The sequence below is a fragment of the Buceros rhinoceros genome, unplaced genomic scaffold, assembly GCF_000710305.1.
Source record: "Buceros rhinoceros silvestris isolate BGI_N320 unplaced genomic scaffold, ASM71030v1 scaffold18562, whole genome shotgun sequence".
NCBI lineage: Eukaryota > Metazoa > Chordata > Aves > Bucerotiformes > Bucerotidae > Buceros > Buceros rhinoceros.
Genome location: NW_010397366.1, coordinates 17,268 through 35,938, shown reverse-complemented (window position 1 = coordinate 35,938; position 18,671 = coordinate 17,268). Strand labels below are relative to the sequence as shown.

The 18,671-nt window shown below is 42.8% G+C and overlaps 1 protein-coding gene across 1 annotated transcript in view; it reads right to left on the bottom strand.

Annotated features, from left to right (window-relative positions):
• Positions 1-18,671, bottom strand: part of SPIRE1 (spire-type actin nucleation factor 1) — a gene marked incomplete at its 5' end in the record, with an annotated part of 49,588 nt that overhangs the window by 15,982 nt on the left and 14,935 nt on the right. The window contains 5 exons of the mRNA XM_010146232.1: positions 5,298-5,339; positions 8,492-8,621; positions 9,001-9,087; positions 14,337-14,501; positions 15,532-15,615. Of these exons, the coding sequence (XP_010144534.1) occupies positions 5,298-5,339; positions 8,492-8,621; positions 9,001-9,087; positions 14,337-14,501; positions 15,532-15,615 (508 nt within the window). The remainder of the gene's footprint in view (positions 1-5,297; positions 5,340-8,491; positions 8,622-9,000; positions 9,088-14,336; positions 14,502-15,531; positions 15,616-18,671) is intronic.

Here is an 18,671-nt window from a genome sequence, read left to right as displayed (position 1 = left end):
GGGCCCTCCTCCACATAAAATGCTTCCCTGCTCTGACAGCCGCTCATCACAATCCCAGAAAGCGACAGCAGGAAAACAAAACCCGAACGGCCTCCCCTCCCTGCTGCCAATACCACTTCTTGAGGCCTCATAATTAGCTGACCAGCAGGTGACTGAAGCAGCCCAGGGTTTCCCAAAGGAGCAAGGGAAAACCCCTTGATTTCTCTTTTCATCGCACAGGGCAGTTCCGGAGCAGACCATCCAGCGAAGCAGCTCCAGCACCACCAACACAAACCCAGAGGTGGTGTCCCTTCTCCCAAAAACTTCCTGGTGGTGACTCCTCTGCCTGATGGTCGGGTGGGTGAAGAATGGCCTGTAAGGACTGTTGGACTCACTGGGAGAATCAATGAGGAGAAGGCCAACAGTATTGTCCTCCTTCCAAAAAAATAAACCACACCATAGGTCTGGGGAAAGGGAAGAGGAGAGAACACTGACTACCCCTCCCTGGCACTATGCGAGGTGATGGGATGGGTATCCAGGGCACATCATAAATTGGTTTTTGTTGGGTTTTGTTTTTACTGCTTGGTTAGATTTGGCTTTTGTTGTTCATTTTTTTTCCTAATAATTTAGGCCTGATTTCTTTAGGTCCCAGAAATGGAAACTGCTGATCCGTTTTGGAAGTAATTTATGTAGCCAATCACTACCTACAAAGCCTAAACCAGTTGTTATTTAAATGTACTCATGCAAGAGTTGTTCATGCATATTGGTGACTTGTTCATATGTTGGTTTACAAGTCTTCTTGAAACGCTAGAGGAGTTTTAGGTGAATCGAGAGGACAATCTAACATAGCATTTGCTTCAAAGGGCTCTTCTGTAGGAAATGTCATTTATCATCATTCTTTCCTCTAAGGAAAAAAAAACCAAACCAGGGAGTTCTTACAACTCAAAAGCACTAAAGAATAAAAACACCAGAAAAAGTAAAATTAGAAAACCATCCAAGTTATAAAATCCATTTTGTCGATAGTCTCGAGTTCAGCTTATCATTCCTGCATCTACAGAACTGGATATACACGAACAATGGATTATCATAATTTAAGGAAAAGATCAGGAAATTTTGCAGTTTCAGCAAACAGATTTCACCAAAATAACTTGTTCCAAACAGAATTTGTTCAAACCAGAATTTGTTAGCAGACATAGACCAAAAATTTACTACTTTGTTTAAGCTATTTTAGTGATCTACTCGGGCAACAGAAACATTACTGGGTGGCAAATAATTGTATATCTTCATAAACAAGACAAAATTAGTCAGGATAAAGAAGTTGGAAATAACCAACAGACTAATGCTTATAAAAATTAATACTACAGAAGAAATTAATGGACAATTCTTTGAAACAAAACCCTTACTTTTTTTTTAATGGATAGGAGTTTACAATCTCCAGTTTCACAGAACATCTAAATGTTTTGAAGATGATACGAATGATATTAAAAAAATGATATTAAAAAAATGATATTAAAAAAAGCCTTGTGTGAGTAACGGCCTGGGGTTAAGATTTCATTAGAGAGTCAGACACAGTGGGAGAGTGTCCTTTCCCCGTGTTTTCAGGCAGCAAACACAATGAACAGTATCTGCCGACGCGGGGAATGTGTTTGGTCTGTTCTGAGTTTCTGCTAAGCTGTCATTACAACAGGCAAATGAAAGAAGAGAAGGTCTTGATCTGATTACTCGCTCTTGGTGTTGGCCTTCCCTGACCAGCCTTAAGAGACAAAAACCCCCACCCTAGGATAATATGAAATGCACCTTTATTTACATGTAAGATGAGGTCTCTTACGACACAAGGAATTACGCAGACCACAGACTACATGCAAACCACGGCAGTCATGTAGCCATATGCCGTCTGCCTCCTAACCAGCAACCCTTGGCAGGTAATGACAGTAGAAACCTGGATTTTGTCCTAGACAGCAAATGTACTCCTCAACCTTACTATTTTTACACTGAGTTTAAAGGAAGGCTAAAACGGATTTGCGGAATTAATACAGCTTTACTTTTTGCTGGTTATGATGGTGAGAATATACTGGGAAATGTTATATAATGAATAATGGTAAGGGAGAACTGCTGGTCCTATCAATGGACGTAGATGTTGAAGTCGAACCTGAGAACTAATAAATCAGTGTATCAAACTGCCAGCCTTTTGCTGGTGTTTGCATCACATTTATTATTCTCTAATTTAAGAGACTACCAGGACCTGGTGGAGTTTCTTCCTCACACTGGTCCGCAGCACAGATCAGGTAAAGCCAACGGTGATACACATCACCTCACAGGGTTGGGAACAACAGCAATAATCCCCGTGAAATTTGGTTTTAAATGTTTCACTTTCCTTTTTCTTCCCTCCTTGCACACACACTCTCCCCCTCCCCCCCCCACCCCCAAACTGTACAAACTGTTCCTGCAGTAAGGACTTCAGAGCTTAGAGGTAAGAACTTGGGTGTTAAAGAGTGGGGGTGGCTGATCTGAGCTGCACTGACCACAGTGCACCGAAATTAAGCTGCTTTTAAGCCATGTTTCTGTAAGAGGAAGCGGGCAGTGACCGCCCTGGTCCCTAGCTGGTGTCGGAGCACCTCTCGGATCACGCTCATTACAGATGGCTACCGCTTGCTCCTTCTATTCTAGCAGTAGGAAACAGCAGTGTGACAGGAGGTCCCAGGTGTTCCTCCTCTCCTCTTCAGGATAACAGCAGGCAGATGTGTGGAGCCAGGGAGTGTCACATACCAACCACACTGGCTCGCTGCCAGCGAAAGTCTGCTCAGAACTGGTCGGCATCATCCCGGTCGCAGACAGCAAGTGTAATGTAAGCCTGCACCTATCCTTTAGCACTTGGTAGGAAACCCTTCTGTTCTTAAGCTAGTTTGTGGTTTTCAGTTCCATCAAGCAGAGAGCAATGAAAGCAGTGAACAAGCGAGATTGTGGGAGCAGTGATGCAAGCACAGTACAGCTTCCCTGCCTCCAAAATAAAGCAGAAAGGAAAAGCACACAAAGCAACAACACTGAAAACTACCGATTATCCGCTTACTATTGACATCCCAACCCATCTAATTCATCCGTAGTGCTCATCTGGTGCCTCAGGTCTACCGAACGGGAATGTTCTAATCAGCCTGAATTCACTCAGTCACGCCGTATCATACTACTTGCTGAGAACCACATGACTTCAAAAAACAAAACCAATCACATTTGGACAATGGATAAAGAAAGCAGGAAGAGTTCTTCGGTGGTCAGTCAAAAAGAGCAAATCCAAATCCAGTACAGATTGTTATGAAGCCACTTCTTGAAAATAAAAATATTATGGTAATGAATTAATGGATTATGAAGAGAGCTTTTAAAAAATGTTGTCTGGACTTAACACATGAGGATGTCTCAGGATTCTTAGAAATAAAAGGCAAAGGAAGAAGCAGACAGACACATGTAGAAGGACAGATCTGATCATCTCCCTTGTGTTGGTCACTGGCACGTTCTTAAAACTGGAGGAACCTTTGGCTTATCTGAAAGTAGTAATTCTTTTTGAAAACTGAAGTTTGCCTGTTCATGCTCTTATCTGAACCCCTGGGGAACCTGCAGCTTTCAGTAACACATGATACCAAGTACATACATGATTTGAATCCCACCAGACAGTTGTAGTGGCGGTACAATACGCCATGAGCATAAGGTTTCACAAAAGAGCTTGAGCTGGTGGACAGTCTGCCACCGCCACTGACAGGGAGAGCCTGTTCCTTCCTCCCATCCACCCGTGCTCATTGCCTGCTCTCAGCCAGCTCTCCGATCATCTGATCAGATAAGGCAGCAGGTTTCAATCACTGAAAGAGCAGAAAACCAACCTCGTATAAAATTAAAAGTATTTGTTCCTGGGTTATATGAGTTTAACTAAGTCAACTTGTGAGTAAATGAGCAGGACTGGCACAGAAGAGGAGAGGGAATCGTGTGTTGGGAGGGGAGCCTGGGGAGGAGAGGGTGCATCAAGAGCCCCTCCTTGCCTCTTGACAGTGGAAGGCAGGTTACTAGGCTCAGCCAGAAGTAAAGCCACGTTCACAGATAGGTCACAAGTGAACTTTACTCCCATATTACAAAACTACTGTCTTTTTTATATTACGGTAATAAAAAAACCTGTATGGTCTTTCCAGTTCACCACATGCTAGCGTTTCACTCAGACTATGCCTTTCTACTGGGAGAATAACCACGTGAGGTGACAGGGTGCATGGAGAAACAGGGGATGGAAACTCTGCAAAAGTCCCAGATGAGATGTTTCGACATGCAACTGGATGGAGGGGAAGGGTCCAGATGCTGTTGCTTCTTCACCAAATGAGAGCATGGATTTATTTGGAAATTGTTCTTCTTGGGAGTCACCTAGGGGAAATGAGGTAAGAGCTAGCGTAAGAGCTCTCCTCAGCAGATAAACCTTTGAGGCTAACGTAGAGTATTTCCAGCCTCAGTGATGGAGTCTTTGGGCCTGAGCATCCTGAAAAGGTTGTGTACAGTGAGGGAGGAGAGCATTTATTCTCGGGCCAGTAGGCACAAACTCTCTCTGATGTTGCTGTCTCTGAGGTAGAACAAGTTCTACAGTTACTGTATGTCCTAACTAATGGCCCACCAAGAGGAAATTTTAAATTCGGTATTAGCTGATGAAGGATCAGCTGTTGAATCCTGTTTCAGCTACTGCCAGCAAACCTTAACAACTTATTTTGCTAATCAGTAAAGAAGGAGGGCCTAGCTCCTTTTGAGTGAACGTCTTTGATTTCACGACTCAGAAAGCATTTACTGCAAAGAGGCTCAGTAGAACTGACAGTTCCTTTCTGGATCAGTATTTATAGGTGTATTTCATTAAATCTAGAAAGGTAAATGAGGTCAAAACTAGTTTTTGGATCCTCATGAGAAATGAAGCACTGCAGAAGGTGAGCTAATCAAAAAGTGAGTGTAAGTAAAGGCACAAAGGTCAGGTTAATAAGTAAGTAAATCACCCTTGAAGGTGATGCTGCATTCTGCAGTCCTTTTTAGAGTTGGAGTAGCTCTGGGCCACCTTATTTTGGTTATTTATTTAAACAGAATTCCAGCACTATTTCAGGTGAAAACCAGTTTGTCTCCTATACCTAGGCATCCTTTTGTGCAAGAGAAATGTTGGTATTAGTAGGTAATTTATTTTAATTTTTATTTTCACTGACCATATCTTGGAAGAATCCCTTCAAGTTTCTTTCTTAAATGGGAATTCAACAAACAGATGGAACAAATTCCACAATAAGCACAATAACCACGTCAGGTGTTTTTGCACCTTTTACCTGACAAGTCAAAACTGTAAGACATGCTAAGTGGCCGCATTGCTGCAAAAAAGAAACAAAAACAACAAAAAGAAAACGATTCAGGTATTAGAAAAGCAGAAGGGTAATGAAAAAGAAAAAGATTAACTCCACTTGAGACATTTTGGATTCTGTTGCCTAAATCCAAAATGTGTCAGACATACTATTGCCTCACTGTCGTAAAGCTTTAAAGTCTGAAAACTCCAGCAGTAAAAATGGGACTTGCAAACACAGCAATTACAAATATATTCGTAAAATTATACTTTTGGAATTCAATAAATGAAGTATCAAAACAAGAGGCAAGTATTTTTAAAATGGAATATTTTCAATTAAAATGCCATGAAAGAGAGAAAGGGAGAGGGAAAAGAGAGGAGAGAGAAAGAGCGAGCTGAAAAAAAACTGGAAGTACAAAGCCACATTTCACACAAGTTTCAGTGACCTGAAATAAAGATATTTCTAATTTTTTTAAGCATAATCTCCAATGATTATAATTAAACTAATAAAGAGAGACACTCAAGCTAAGCTTGACCAGTAGTTTCCTTGAAGAGGATAGAGAGAAAGGCCAAACACTGTGGGATTTGTGCTGATTCGTGGTCTTTTTAAAAACCTCAGGTGGACTTAGCCTTTAAAACATATCCAGAACATTATCCTCTTCTTTCTGGGCCTCTAACCTTTTGATTCCTAGATAATAAAGAAGTCAGCTGCTCTTTATTTCTGGAAAGACCTCTCTGTATTTCCAATCAAACAGTGCAATTCAGGGAGCACACACTCAAAATATTTCTCAACTGCAAACAACATTTCCATGCACTGATCGAAACACAGAGCCAAGGACGTACAAGAACACATCGAAACTGCTATCAGCTTCTCTGTCTTACTTAACAGGTGATAAACGTGCACGTTGGTATGAAAGGGCCTGTCAGCCACACGTACCACTGCATTAAAAGGTGTTTAAAGGAAGGTTATGCTGGGACAAGTTCTGCTCGTGAGGATAAACCTGTATGGTGAGGGCAGTAGGTGGTGGACTCAGAGCCAAAGGGGTCGGGGTGGTGTTCCTGCAGTTCAGTAACTAGACAGCATCAGCCACAGACAACAGCTTCAGAAACAGCGTCTCAATCCCTGTCCGAACTTTGCATGAAGGAAATACATTTCAAAGCCCACGGGTGTTTGTCACCTAATGCTGAGTCCCAGCTGAAGGCTGATAAAACATGCACACGATACGAAGTTGTCGCCAGCTCCATTAGCTCAGCTTGCTTGAGACACAAATCCACGCGTTTAATTAAAAGGATGCGTACCTCAAGGCTGTGTTTGTCTCCATAGCTTACTCTGATGATTTTATGAGGTCACTTGAAACCTCGCCCCAATTCCTCAGCCCTCTCATTTTGTGAGAACAGCTACCAAGATGAAATTACCATTTCCACAGAGTTTGAGGTGGAGAGCGGCCAGGCACAGGCTGGCTTTTCTCAGCGGCAGAGAAGATCTTACCTGTAGGCATGTGTTGTGTGGAGCAGAGGGACAAAGCCTGTGGCTGCTGGGAACCACGTGCCATAGCTCCATCCCATATGGCAGAGGAGGAACTGCAGGAGTACAGCCCCCCTCACCCCAAGGGTCAGGTGTAATTGTGCTCTTGACTGCTATAAACTGAGCAATGAGGAGTACCAATGTACTTACAGTCCCTAATATTTCACTCTGACGCTCCATTTTTTTCCTTCTTTTTAATAGCAACAAATATTTCCGTCCAGATGGTCCAAGTGTCCCACATGGTGTTTCTACTTAGATTTATAATCCTTAAACCTCATTACCTTACATGCTGTTGCACTAAATTACATCCCTCATTGGAGGCCATGCCCTGAAATCAGTCCAGAGGTCCTACCTAACCAGTTAGACTCCAAAATTCCATGTGGTTTTTAGAAACTGTTTACTAAATGGGTTTGATGTCATTCCTATCAGTTAGAGATTTGAAAGATCTACTAGATCAAATTTGCTGCCCCTGAGAGGACACGATAGTTCCCAGATGGAAAATGTTTAAAATACTGAAACTCAATGTTTGAAAGAAAAGTGAGGGATCGTTCCATGTTTTTGCAAGATTCCCACATTTGGAAAAATGTTTAGGCCCATTAGGAATATCAGTCGATACAGCAAGCATAAACTGCATCCAAACCAGAAACTGGAGGGCCCCAAGATACAACATTCAAAACGTGCTTTTAAAAATGCACCCAAGCATTCACCAAACTCTACGGAGCACTTCAAAAACAATGCAACAAAGCCAGAGTGATGAAATTGTTTTTCCCCAGAGACAATGGGTTGTCACAACCCACTTGAATCTGGACAAGTGCCTCTAAGCACACATGGCAAGCACAAATATTTTGCAAAAAGCAGCGACAGGGAGTACATACGTGGGTTATTTCATGCTTTTCAGCCATAAGATGCCACTTTTGCTCTTTAAAAACCCAGCTAGCTCTGTTTTTTCTCATACAGATAAACACGGTGCTCTTAAAGAAACGTCAGTCACAACGTAAGACAATCTTTGTCATGCTTTTCTCATGAGAACCGTTGAGCCAATGCACACTGGTGACCGTTGGAAGGCACACTAAATTCACAGGGGGCTGCTGAATATGCGCTGCAGGGCAAGTCTGAATTATCTGCCCACTCAACATGTATACAAATACATGTTCCAAATCTTAGAAAATGAAGCAAAGATTTAGATTAAAAATAAAAGGAATAGATTCAGCAAACAAAATAAAAGCAGATTTTCAATTGAAATAAGGAAGTTGATGACAGTAACAAAGAGAATAGAATTAATTAAACCCAGACATGTAAAGAATACCTGCAGATACGTGAGGAGTATTGCAGTGGGGAGCAGCAAAGCCCATTCCATTCTGAGCAAATCTAACATTAACTGCCACGTGCCACAAGCAACATAACGCCATTATATTTATCCAATACTTACATTAAAAACTTGAAGGGAATCAAGCTGAATCACTCAGTACCTTATTTTTAAATAGAACTTAGCACAGAGAGTGCACAGCCCTAGCACAGCCTGTAGGTTCGTTCTTGTTCTGGAGGGATGAGAATAATTTCCTCTGCCATGACGTCTGCACAGACACGGCTAATATTGTCGATTCTTACGTGGGAAGTCTTCCGTGGGCGCTGCAGGTAAAAACGAGCAATGTGCTTACCCAGTCTGCTACGCCTTATCTCATCGGGAGAGACCGGACGTAACTTCCTCTCTGCCTTGATTTCCTCCAGGATCCTCTCGTGAAGGCTGCGCGGCCGTGGCGGGGTTGGTTTCAGTTTCCTCGCTGAGGCCTCGGGATATAAAGATCATCGTATTTACATAAACCAGTGCTTCTCTGAAAGCAGATATCATGCTTTTTTGGGGGGAAAAAATTGAATCATTTTACATGCATTCAGTTGGAAAACTCACAGAAATTGGAAAGAGGAACGTATTTTTCCCCAATTCATCATGATTTCCCGAGGATAAAAGGCTGCTGGTCATAGCAACTATTAATTGGTAGATGCGAGACATTACACAAGGTATTACATACTGTTCTTTTAAGAGATCATGTTCTATATACAGAAGACAGCATTTTTGAAAGCCCATGTCAGAAAACGTAATATTTGGACACAAATGCTTTCAAAATCCACATTTTTTTTTGTTAGGGATGAAGCCCACTGGATTACATACGGGATTTAACGGAGGTCGCGATCGGATGAAGTCCAGGATTATTTCATGGGCGCTCTTTTTTAATCGAGGTGGAATGTCACCGTTGACCTGGAAAGGAGAGAACGAGATACGTTTTTCCGTGTTCTGCATTCATATTCATGCAGATGATGAGATCAACCTGCGGCTCAAAACGACCCTGACAGAGCTTGCAGTGTTCTGACACCTGCACCTGACCTAAAACCCACCAGTCCTGAGCAGAGCAGCGATCCATACGCAAAGCACGGGCAAGCAAAAAACGCAGGGAGCAGCTTTTCGGCTTTGCAGAGAGCTGCAGAATAACCACAACTGCAGCAGCTTTCATCAGCAATACTCAGGATTCTGAAATGATTCAATCAAACGCCCGGGTTGCAATCACGTCTACGGGAGAACACAGACAAAGATTGAAGGAAAAGTTGCCAACACCGTTTTTGAGAACTATGCGAACCATGGCTCACTGCCAACCGTCATACAGTCTCTAACGCTCTGTTCTTAGCCTCTGAGAAGACACGGATGCTTTTTAAGGCCCCAGGTTTTTTGAGCTCCTTACCATCTCCCAGGCACTGACGTGAGCTCAACGCTAGATCTGGCACAATCGCCAATGATTTGCTTGTAGCAATGGAAGAAAAATGTATTCCCCTCGATTTTTTCTGTCTTTACGACCTGCCTCTGCTGCTCTGGCCATGAAGAGGTGCCCTTGTGCGTAAATCCCAGCAGAAGGAGGGCGAAGCCCTGGGCATGATTTCATAGCTACCTCTTCACCTGCACTTTAAGGGTCTAAAATGAAGTTGTGAGTGTGTCTAGAAAGCACATCACTAGGATGCCATGGCAGTAGATGAAGTGTGTTTCCTCGCTGTAAATCACCTGTTTCAGTAGAAGAGTGGCTGGGTGGGGGTTGTTTGATTGGTTGGTTGCTTTTCTCCATACCTGTATGAGGTATCTCTCTGATACCTCATTTAGACATAAGACCATATACAAGACATCACAGGAAAGAGTCAGCAATTCAGGTACAGGATATAAAAGAAGGCAACGGAAGCTTTCCTATCATACCATTCTTAGACCAAGTGTCACAAATTTCAGTACACTTTTTTTTTCTCTCCCCCCTCCCCCCCCCATTTTTAAAGAGTCAGCTGGCTCATTATTCTTTGGAAGACTCTGTTCACACAACCTCTGTAGCCCGAAAACGTGTGTAAAGATACAGCTCTGGTTTCTCGAATCACATGCACTTTGCTAACCAGAAGGAATGCGGCAGTCAGAAAAAAGGGTTTAAATGCCCCTAAGGTCACCTGAACACGATCCCTAATTGAACTTTGGTAACGCCATGCAGCTTCCGTACAAGCTCTGCTCACCCCAGACATGCCCAGTTTCCAGGCTGAGGCAGAGGGACAGCCTCCCAGGGAGGGTTCATCCCCTCCCCGATATGGAAACAGATGCAGAGTCCCTCCCAGGGAACATTTTATTGCTTTCCTGGGGCTTCTTTCTGGAGGTATCCTACCCCAGACATGGTCCAAGTTCTATTTGTTCCCCCCACACGCCCCCTCAGCTTCCTGAAAAGAGATGTTATAGAGCTTGGCACAGAGCACCAAGCTGCTAAACTCTGCCACGTGAATCACCATCCTAAAATTAAAATGGAAAAGATTGGTATTAAATGGTGATTTGACATTTTATGATGATGAGAGTATTATTTCAAGTGGCGCGACTGAGTTCTGTTTAAAGGCCAGGGTGCTTTGTGGGGTTGTTCACGGGACGAGAAGTCTCTCTTCCCCGGGTTACCATTCCTCAGATGTCCAAGCTGACAGCTAAAGTTGAGTTATTACCACTAGAAGAGCCATTTTGTACACCAATAATCTCCGTTCCAGCCTTGGGGAACAACCCTCTGCACGACAACAGGACATAAATAATACATAGCTCCCCAGCCTTTCACCTCAGGGCACTCTACCCCTGACTGAAGGCCACCAGGAAATAATTAGTACCAGTATTCCCATTTGACTGGGGAGGAGAAACATAGGCTTTGCCTAAGTGATTTTCCACAGGGTACACGGGGAGGTGACGGCAAAGCAAGTGGATATTCCACAGCCAGCGAGGCAAGAGCGGGAGCATCGGTGGCAGAACCCACCTTCTCATACTTGGTGCCCAAACAAGATGCTGACAGGAAAGACAGCGAAGCCAAGCTTTTATCCTCTCTGTCCACGTTAGATCTATTTCTTTGCTCTAACTCTCTGGAACAAGCAATTTCACACGCATCTCTTGCTTTTAATTAATTAAAATTCACGGCTCTTGATTAAAGTCTAGATCAGAGCTATATTGCATAGATGCAGCCATGATACATGCAGGGGGAAAAAATCAACTAACAACATCATATATTATTTTTTCATATACCAGATGGGCTTCAACTGCAAAACAGTATTAAAAAAAATAGTACTTAAATAAAACCACTATAAAACTATCTATATAGTTAAAAATATAGTTTAAACTATCTATCTATATATCTAATAAAACCACTGTAAAACTAAAAATCTTCATGTGTGTAAAGCGACTCTTCTACAGCAGTATGCACTAAAACTGGTAGAGCAGGGAAAGAATAACCGACCATTACAAAAATCAACCAGAAATTGAGAGATCTAAACAGCTACAGCTGTAATCATCTACTCACAACCTGTTACTGTCCCATTTTAATATAATAAATACATATATAAATATGGACAGCTGGACAAACTGGCCAAAGTCTTTCCCTCACATTTTCTATGTCCAGCTTGAAACACTTGACATTTGTTCGTGACGATACTAACAATTACTAATTGTAATAACAGCCAGGCATGGCTGTTACTACCATTAATGTAACTACTGTATGGTGCTAATATAAAAAAATAAACACTCTTTTGTTCGCAAGTTCAAACTGTTTGGGGTTTTTCTCCAGAGGAGAAAAATGGTAATAGATGTCTCCAGGTAGACGTGCAAAGATCACAAAATAGGGATGGAAGAAGTTACCTTGTTCCCGTAACAACCACAGAAACAAGGGCTCTTAGAGCAGAGGGACAGAGAGGTGACAGATTTGAAATTGTTTTCTGATGTACTGGAACAGAAACGCCAACGCCACTGGAACTAATGAAACCAGTTATTCACAAAAAGCCCATCTTCAAAACATTTTGAATATTTGCACTATGAGAGAAGATGGGCAAGAAGAGACAGCTCCAGTTATCGGCATGTTAACACTCTCGTTAGTCTGAAACACCAAAGTAATGCCTCAGTAATGCACCTAACAGAAATACCTGTTCCTTTCCTCGTTTCTACTCAAGCAGTCAAGACACATCAAGCCACTCTTTTCAATGCAACATTCTAATAACAGGAAATAAAGACTTCATGTTGCATCTCATTTACTTAAAAAAGTGTACTTAACCTCTTGTTATCAGCATTTTCACAAGCTACCGAGTCTAAAAATACCTATAAATTCAAAGCAAAAATTGCTTTTTATAAAAAATTTGCCTAAAATTTATCCATTTTGACTGATGGGAAGAAATAAAATCCATCTTTTCGAAGCTGCCTTAATATTCAGGTTTAGGATTCTTGTCCTTTTCTCAACAACTGTGACGGTTTTCTCCCGTAGGTATACGTGCAATCAGCTTTGACCCATGACAGTCAGCTAAAAGATGCTGCGTGGACGTGATCTAACTAAACCTGTAGCTCTACGTGAATCCTTCAAGCTCCACGCAGTCCATTGTCAGGCTGCACTCTCGTTATTGTGCAGGCTTTGCACATTCTCCAAGCAGACCCTGCAGCAGAACCCAGGTTACTGAATTTAAGGTTCCTAATGAGAAAGAAGTTATTTTTCTACCCCAGTGGCATTAGCAGCTGTCAGACTAAGCTAGCAATCGCATCGCAGACAGCACTACAGGTGCGGTACCGGCAGCTGATCGTGATCCCAACTCACGTTTACACCCAGAGGACAATCTACCTCGTATACAAGAGAGCAGGACAAAAACAGATGCTTGCAGGGATTCTGTACACAGCGGGAGTCTGGATGAGCAGAGGAGCGGCTGTGCCTCAAAGTCCTACCAATATAATGAAGAACATCTCTTCTGAAGAGGCGGCAGCTTGCTCAGCAGAAGATGAATTAAAGGCTAGGCTGACAAAAGCAGAATGAGATGACCTAGGGTTCTCACTCAAACAAAACTACTGTCCTGATTGCAATCAGTACCCAAGGTCCTGGGGGGACCGCTCCTTCTTGCGGAACACTTAGTACAGCTCTCTGAATTGTCAGCGGACAGACAGACAACATCATTACCTGGGTATGCGTTTTACCCTATTGATTTAAGCAACATCTGCCACAGAAAATAAATACAATCTGACAGTCTAAATCCAGATTGTGATTAGGAAAGTTGAGCTTTCAGCTCATTCATGAAAGGCGTTTATATTTGTGACAAAACTCATTCATTTGCTCCCCATGTAGTTGTTCCAATCTTTTCCTCCCCTGATAGACTAGACTACACACTTTCTGTCTCTCGCTTCTCCCCCTGCCCCATCTCTGAATTCCTCTGGGGGAACCACAGCCTTTTCACCAACAAAAGTCGTGTGAGGTTTTGTCCGGAAAGCAAACACATCTGAACACTGTTGATCTGACATGCACCTTTACGAGTGTCTAGGAGGAGGAGACCCATCAACACTCTCCAGCTTTGCCTTCATATCTCGACTTCAAAGCCGCAATAGGAAATGTTTAAAATAATTAAGATCAGCTTCTGGAAATAGAAGATTTAGAATTTTTTACAGGGAGTGCTCCTTGAAAACTCAGAACAGATCACGGTAACGTAAGTTTTCAGACACTGTCATATAGGTAGGAGGTAATGTAAGTTTTCAACAAGTGCAGGTTTTCCTTTCCCGTCGTGGTATCGCTCGTGTCACAACATGGCAGCACTTTACATTCTGGAATTCCCCAAATTGTGTTGTGACTCAAGACAAATGTTCTCCCAAGTAAGAAAAGCCTAAACCGATCTCTCACAGGGAAGTGTGACAGGACTTTTGGTATGACTCCTAAGGTTATCACAAAACCAACACAAGTCATTTGTTCAAGCACGTGATACGTAGGTATGTCCTTCAGAATTGTAAATGCCTGCCAGAAGGAAAACAAAATACACAATGTCTGTTGGTTTTATGGTCTTCCCTTCAATGTACCACATAAACTAAAGATGCGGTATTGAACCCATGAATGTTACCATCTACATGAAATCATAGTTTCGAGGTTCTCAGAAAAAAGAGAAGAAAAGACAATGACAAAAAACGAAGATAGTATTTCAGATTTGACACATTCTAGTGATCTTCTGACTTACCATGACCTTCCTCAAGGTATAGCGTTTGGATCTAATATCATCCATCAGCATTTCATAGGGCGTGAGCTGATACTCTATTGGCAGCGGGTTGTACTGACGCTCTTGAACTTTCTTAAGTTTAACACCATTCCGTAAATCTCGCATCACTTGTACCCAGAAACGAGCCTGAAGAGGAAAGAGAGAGAAATCTTAGTTGATACTTTACCCTTGAATACCACCTCAGATTAGACGAAAGTTGCTCATTCCTCTTCAGGACACCACCAAGTACGTACAGCTGAACTCTTTTTTATTTTTAACACACCAGTCAAACCAATTTTATTTTATAAAAGCCTATTTTTAACGCTCACGAACGTAACAGAACTTTGTTGCAACTGCAGGGTCTCACCTCAAGTGATGTTCACCTCTAAGATAATGCAGAATAAAGATCTGAAATTCTCATACCATACACCCATATTTCCATTTCAAGTATACTACAAGCACATCGGGAAATTTTCTAGACTTATAACTAATACTACGTGATTTAAAACAGCGATTGAATCAAAAATTTTGTTTCCCTTAGGCCCAGAACTTTCTTGCAAAATTTCCCAGCAGTTGTTCTTCAATCAGAAATTTTGGAATGGACTGTAAACCCTAAAGTACTCGACTTCCTTTTGCTCTGCCTATAAGAGCACCATGCCCTAACGCCTCCCTTTCATTTTCTGGGCAGGGAGCATGGCTGAGAGGAGGAAGAAGAGGTGGTGGACAGAAGATTGAGAGATCGAAATCAAGTACTTTTGAGAACCTCATGATATTCCTCTATGAACTGGAAAAAAGAGTAACTGGAAAATAAACCCAGCTATTTTCTGTCAAGAGTTTCTCAGTAATATTTTTCTGTCACCTTTGAAGAAGCCCCGCAGGTGGCTCTGCCTGGCTGCCTTTTGAAGGGCAGTCAGCGTGGTACCTGTCTAAATGTCCAGTCTTTTTAAATTGTGAAAGCTTCTCCATGAAAAGAGTCTCAGAAAAATATAATGCTTGAGACTCTTTAATCTGCCTGTGAAGGAAGGTTGATTCTAACTTTAAATGAGCTATGATTAATTCGTATGTTAGAAAGAGCAGACAATGATCTTAACATAAACCAAACAACTGTAGGTAAGCATTACAAAGAAATATAAACTACAAGTAATGATGCTGAATCACTATTCAATTGTTGTCTTACCCAGTCAGCATTTTTTAAGTCATCGAGATCTGTGCTGGATTCATCACTTGCCTCTTTGTCCATTTCTTGAATCTTTTTCAGATTCTGGCAATGAAAAGAGAATGAGTCGATAAATGAAGGTGTCATTACTCACAAGTAAAGCTGAGGCTTAGTTGTTGATATCTATTGAATTATGTTGTCTGGGCATTCTGCGGAATGTTTTATGACTTGACTAGTAATACAGTGAAAGTAACTTGAGATTCTATTTGAATATATATTGAAATGTTCTGGAATCAGCAGTACGAACAAATCCTCAACACTCCATTCCACTTTTACAGAGTTTTCCAGGAAACCTTTAACAATATTTAACTTGATCTGTTTTCTAAGTACTCACTCGTGTATTCAAAATAGATAGTGAAATCCTCTGCTAACTACTTGTTTATTTTATGAGACTTTCGCAATCGGTCCAAGGTCTGACAGGTGTATTTGTTTATCGAAAATCTTTTTCTCACTTTATAGTACTCAAGCTCTTCCTTTAAAGGAACTGAATAATCAGTCTCAATTTAGCTTTTGAGCTTCCAAAACTTAAAAATAAGCATATTTTAAACTTTTTTTTGTTTTTTTTTCCCTGGAAGTAGTTCCAAACCTGCCACCATTTCAGTGGAAGAAATGGAAGCCCTGGAGAAGTGCCTGACTTGCACACTGACCAGAGCGCAAGTCTCTACCAAACCTTGTTCCAGAGACAGCACATGTGAGTCAGCCACCACAGAGGTTCTGGAAAGCGAGCAGATGGGTTATTTATTGTCTTAAGTAAGTAAGACACTTGCTTTCACAGCAAAGAAGAAATACTACCATTACCCTATAAAAACAAAATATGTAATTCACAGTAAGACTCTAAAAAACCACAAATCACCCACTCTACAGAAGCAAATGTAAGATGGGACAATGCGGGAATGTTTTGGCACGCCTTGCGCTGTCACCACAAGATACCCAACTGGGAAGGAATGTCTTCGCGGAAACTTGTGGTGGTCCTGTTGCTGCAGTCAGCAGTCAAGTTTGAGTCTTTTACAAGGGAAAAAAAAGGAAAATGGAAAGAACGAGTAACATAAAGGCCTCACTTATGTGTATTTTGCCACCCAGGGTTTCTTCTGTTTTCTATCATCCAGTTGCTGTAACCATTTCAAATACAGGGCCTGTGAACTCTAAGTTACTCGCTTCCTTGCAAGCCGCCAACATTTATTGATAAACTGTGAAACACAGAATCATTCTGATACCTCCTCCTTTTCCTCTTTGTCATCAAAGAGCTAACTTCAGTAAATGAGCTCACAACTGTCAGAGTTGCTTCTCCTTTCCATACTGGAAGGTACACATTAATTTTTAAAAAATCAACATGCTCCAGCTGCTTAACCTTTACTTCAGCTCTCAACAAGATTTGTAGCAATTACCCATCAGCAACCGCGTACCTACCACACAGTTTACCGGGCTGGTTTATGCCCAAAGGCTCATGCCTGTGACTGACATAAATATTCCATGAAGCTAAAATGATTACAACCTGTTTTTTCTTAACAACAGAAGATAAGAAGGGAAAAATCCCACCCCAGAATAGCTGAAATATCTTTCAAATAAGGGAACTGTCTAAGTGGAACATAGCTAGAAGGGAAATTCCTACCCGAGAAAGCACGGGTATAAGTGATGCTATGGGATCACAGGTATAAGAGATGCTACGGGATCACAGGTATAAGTGAGGCTACACTGGAGAGCTGCAAGAGCAAAACCTGCCATCAGAGAGGTCTCTCCAAGTGCAGTCTGTGGATCTAAATGAGCTGATCCAAACACAGGTTACTGCCAAAGCTGGGCTCCTACTCTCCCCCATCCCAGCCAAGCACTCTGGCTGCCTCCCGCACACCGGCACAGACCCACACTTCATAGCGACAGTTCATTGCCCTCCCCGGCACTGCCTCAAACCCTTCAACGCAGCTCGCCAGCAATTAGTGGAGAAGAGTAGAAAGGAAAGGACTGTCCATCGTTATAGAAGTTAGAAAGCTTTGGGAGAAAAAGAACCAGCAATTGCTCTGTGCTTGCAGCCAGTGCTCAGGAAGGCTTCTCCAACTCCTCTCCACCTCTCAGGTGCTGCTTAGGAAGGAATAAATTAACGGTGACAAATGACTGTTTAAACTTCTAGACTAAATGAATGATCACCATTCCCCTCCAGCACCCCCAGCCAGCATCAGTGGGTTTTGCATCTCCTTCAGTCGTAAATCACAGAAACCACCACACTTCCAATACAAGAGATCGTTTGTCTGAACTTAACTGGGATCCAAACCCTGTGAATAGCCTCAGCCACTGCAGCCCCCTGGGAGAGCGGCTTAGGAAAAACTGTTACAGTTTAATAAATACATGGTCTAAATGGGTTTTCATTTTAGAAAGCAGAAACATCTTAAAAGGGTTTTTCCGAATGACCCCAGAACCTCAGCCCCAGACCACAGACCTGATTCACCTATCACACAGAATTACAGGATCACTTAAATTGGAAAAGACCTTTAAGCTCATCGAGTCCCCCCGTTCCCCCAGCACTGCCAGGTCCCCACTGACCCCTGTCCCTCAGCACCACCTCGACACAAGGGCTGGGAAACCCCTCCAGGGATGGGGACTCCACCACTGCCCTGGGCAGCCTGGGACAGGCCTGCACAACCCCAACGGGGAAGAAATTGTTCCTCAGGGCCAACCTCAACCTCCCCTGGTGCAACTTGAGGCTGTTCCCTCTTGTCCTGTTGCTTTTTCCTGGGGAGAAGAGACCGACCCCCACCTCATTCCAACCTCCTGTCAGGGAGTTGTCAGAGCCAGAAGGTCTTCCTGGAGCCTCCTTTGCTCCAGACTCAACCTCCCCAGGTCCCTCAGCTGCTCCTCACTGCATTGTGCTCCAGACCCTGCCCCAGCTCTGTTGCCCTTCTCTGGACACGCTTCAGCCCCCCTGAAGTGAGGGGACAAAACTGAACCCAGTACTCGAGGTGTGGCCTCCCCAGTGCCCAGTACAGGGGGACGATCCCTGCCCTGCTCCTGCTGGCCACACCAGTGCTGGTACAGGCCAGGATGCTGTTGGCTTTCTTGGCCACTGGGGCACACTGCTGGCTCCTCCCTCGCTGCCTGGGACACACCGGCGG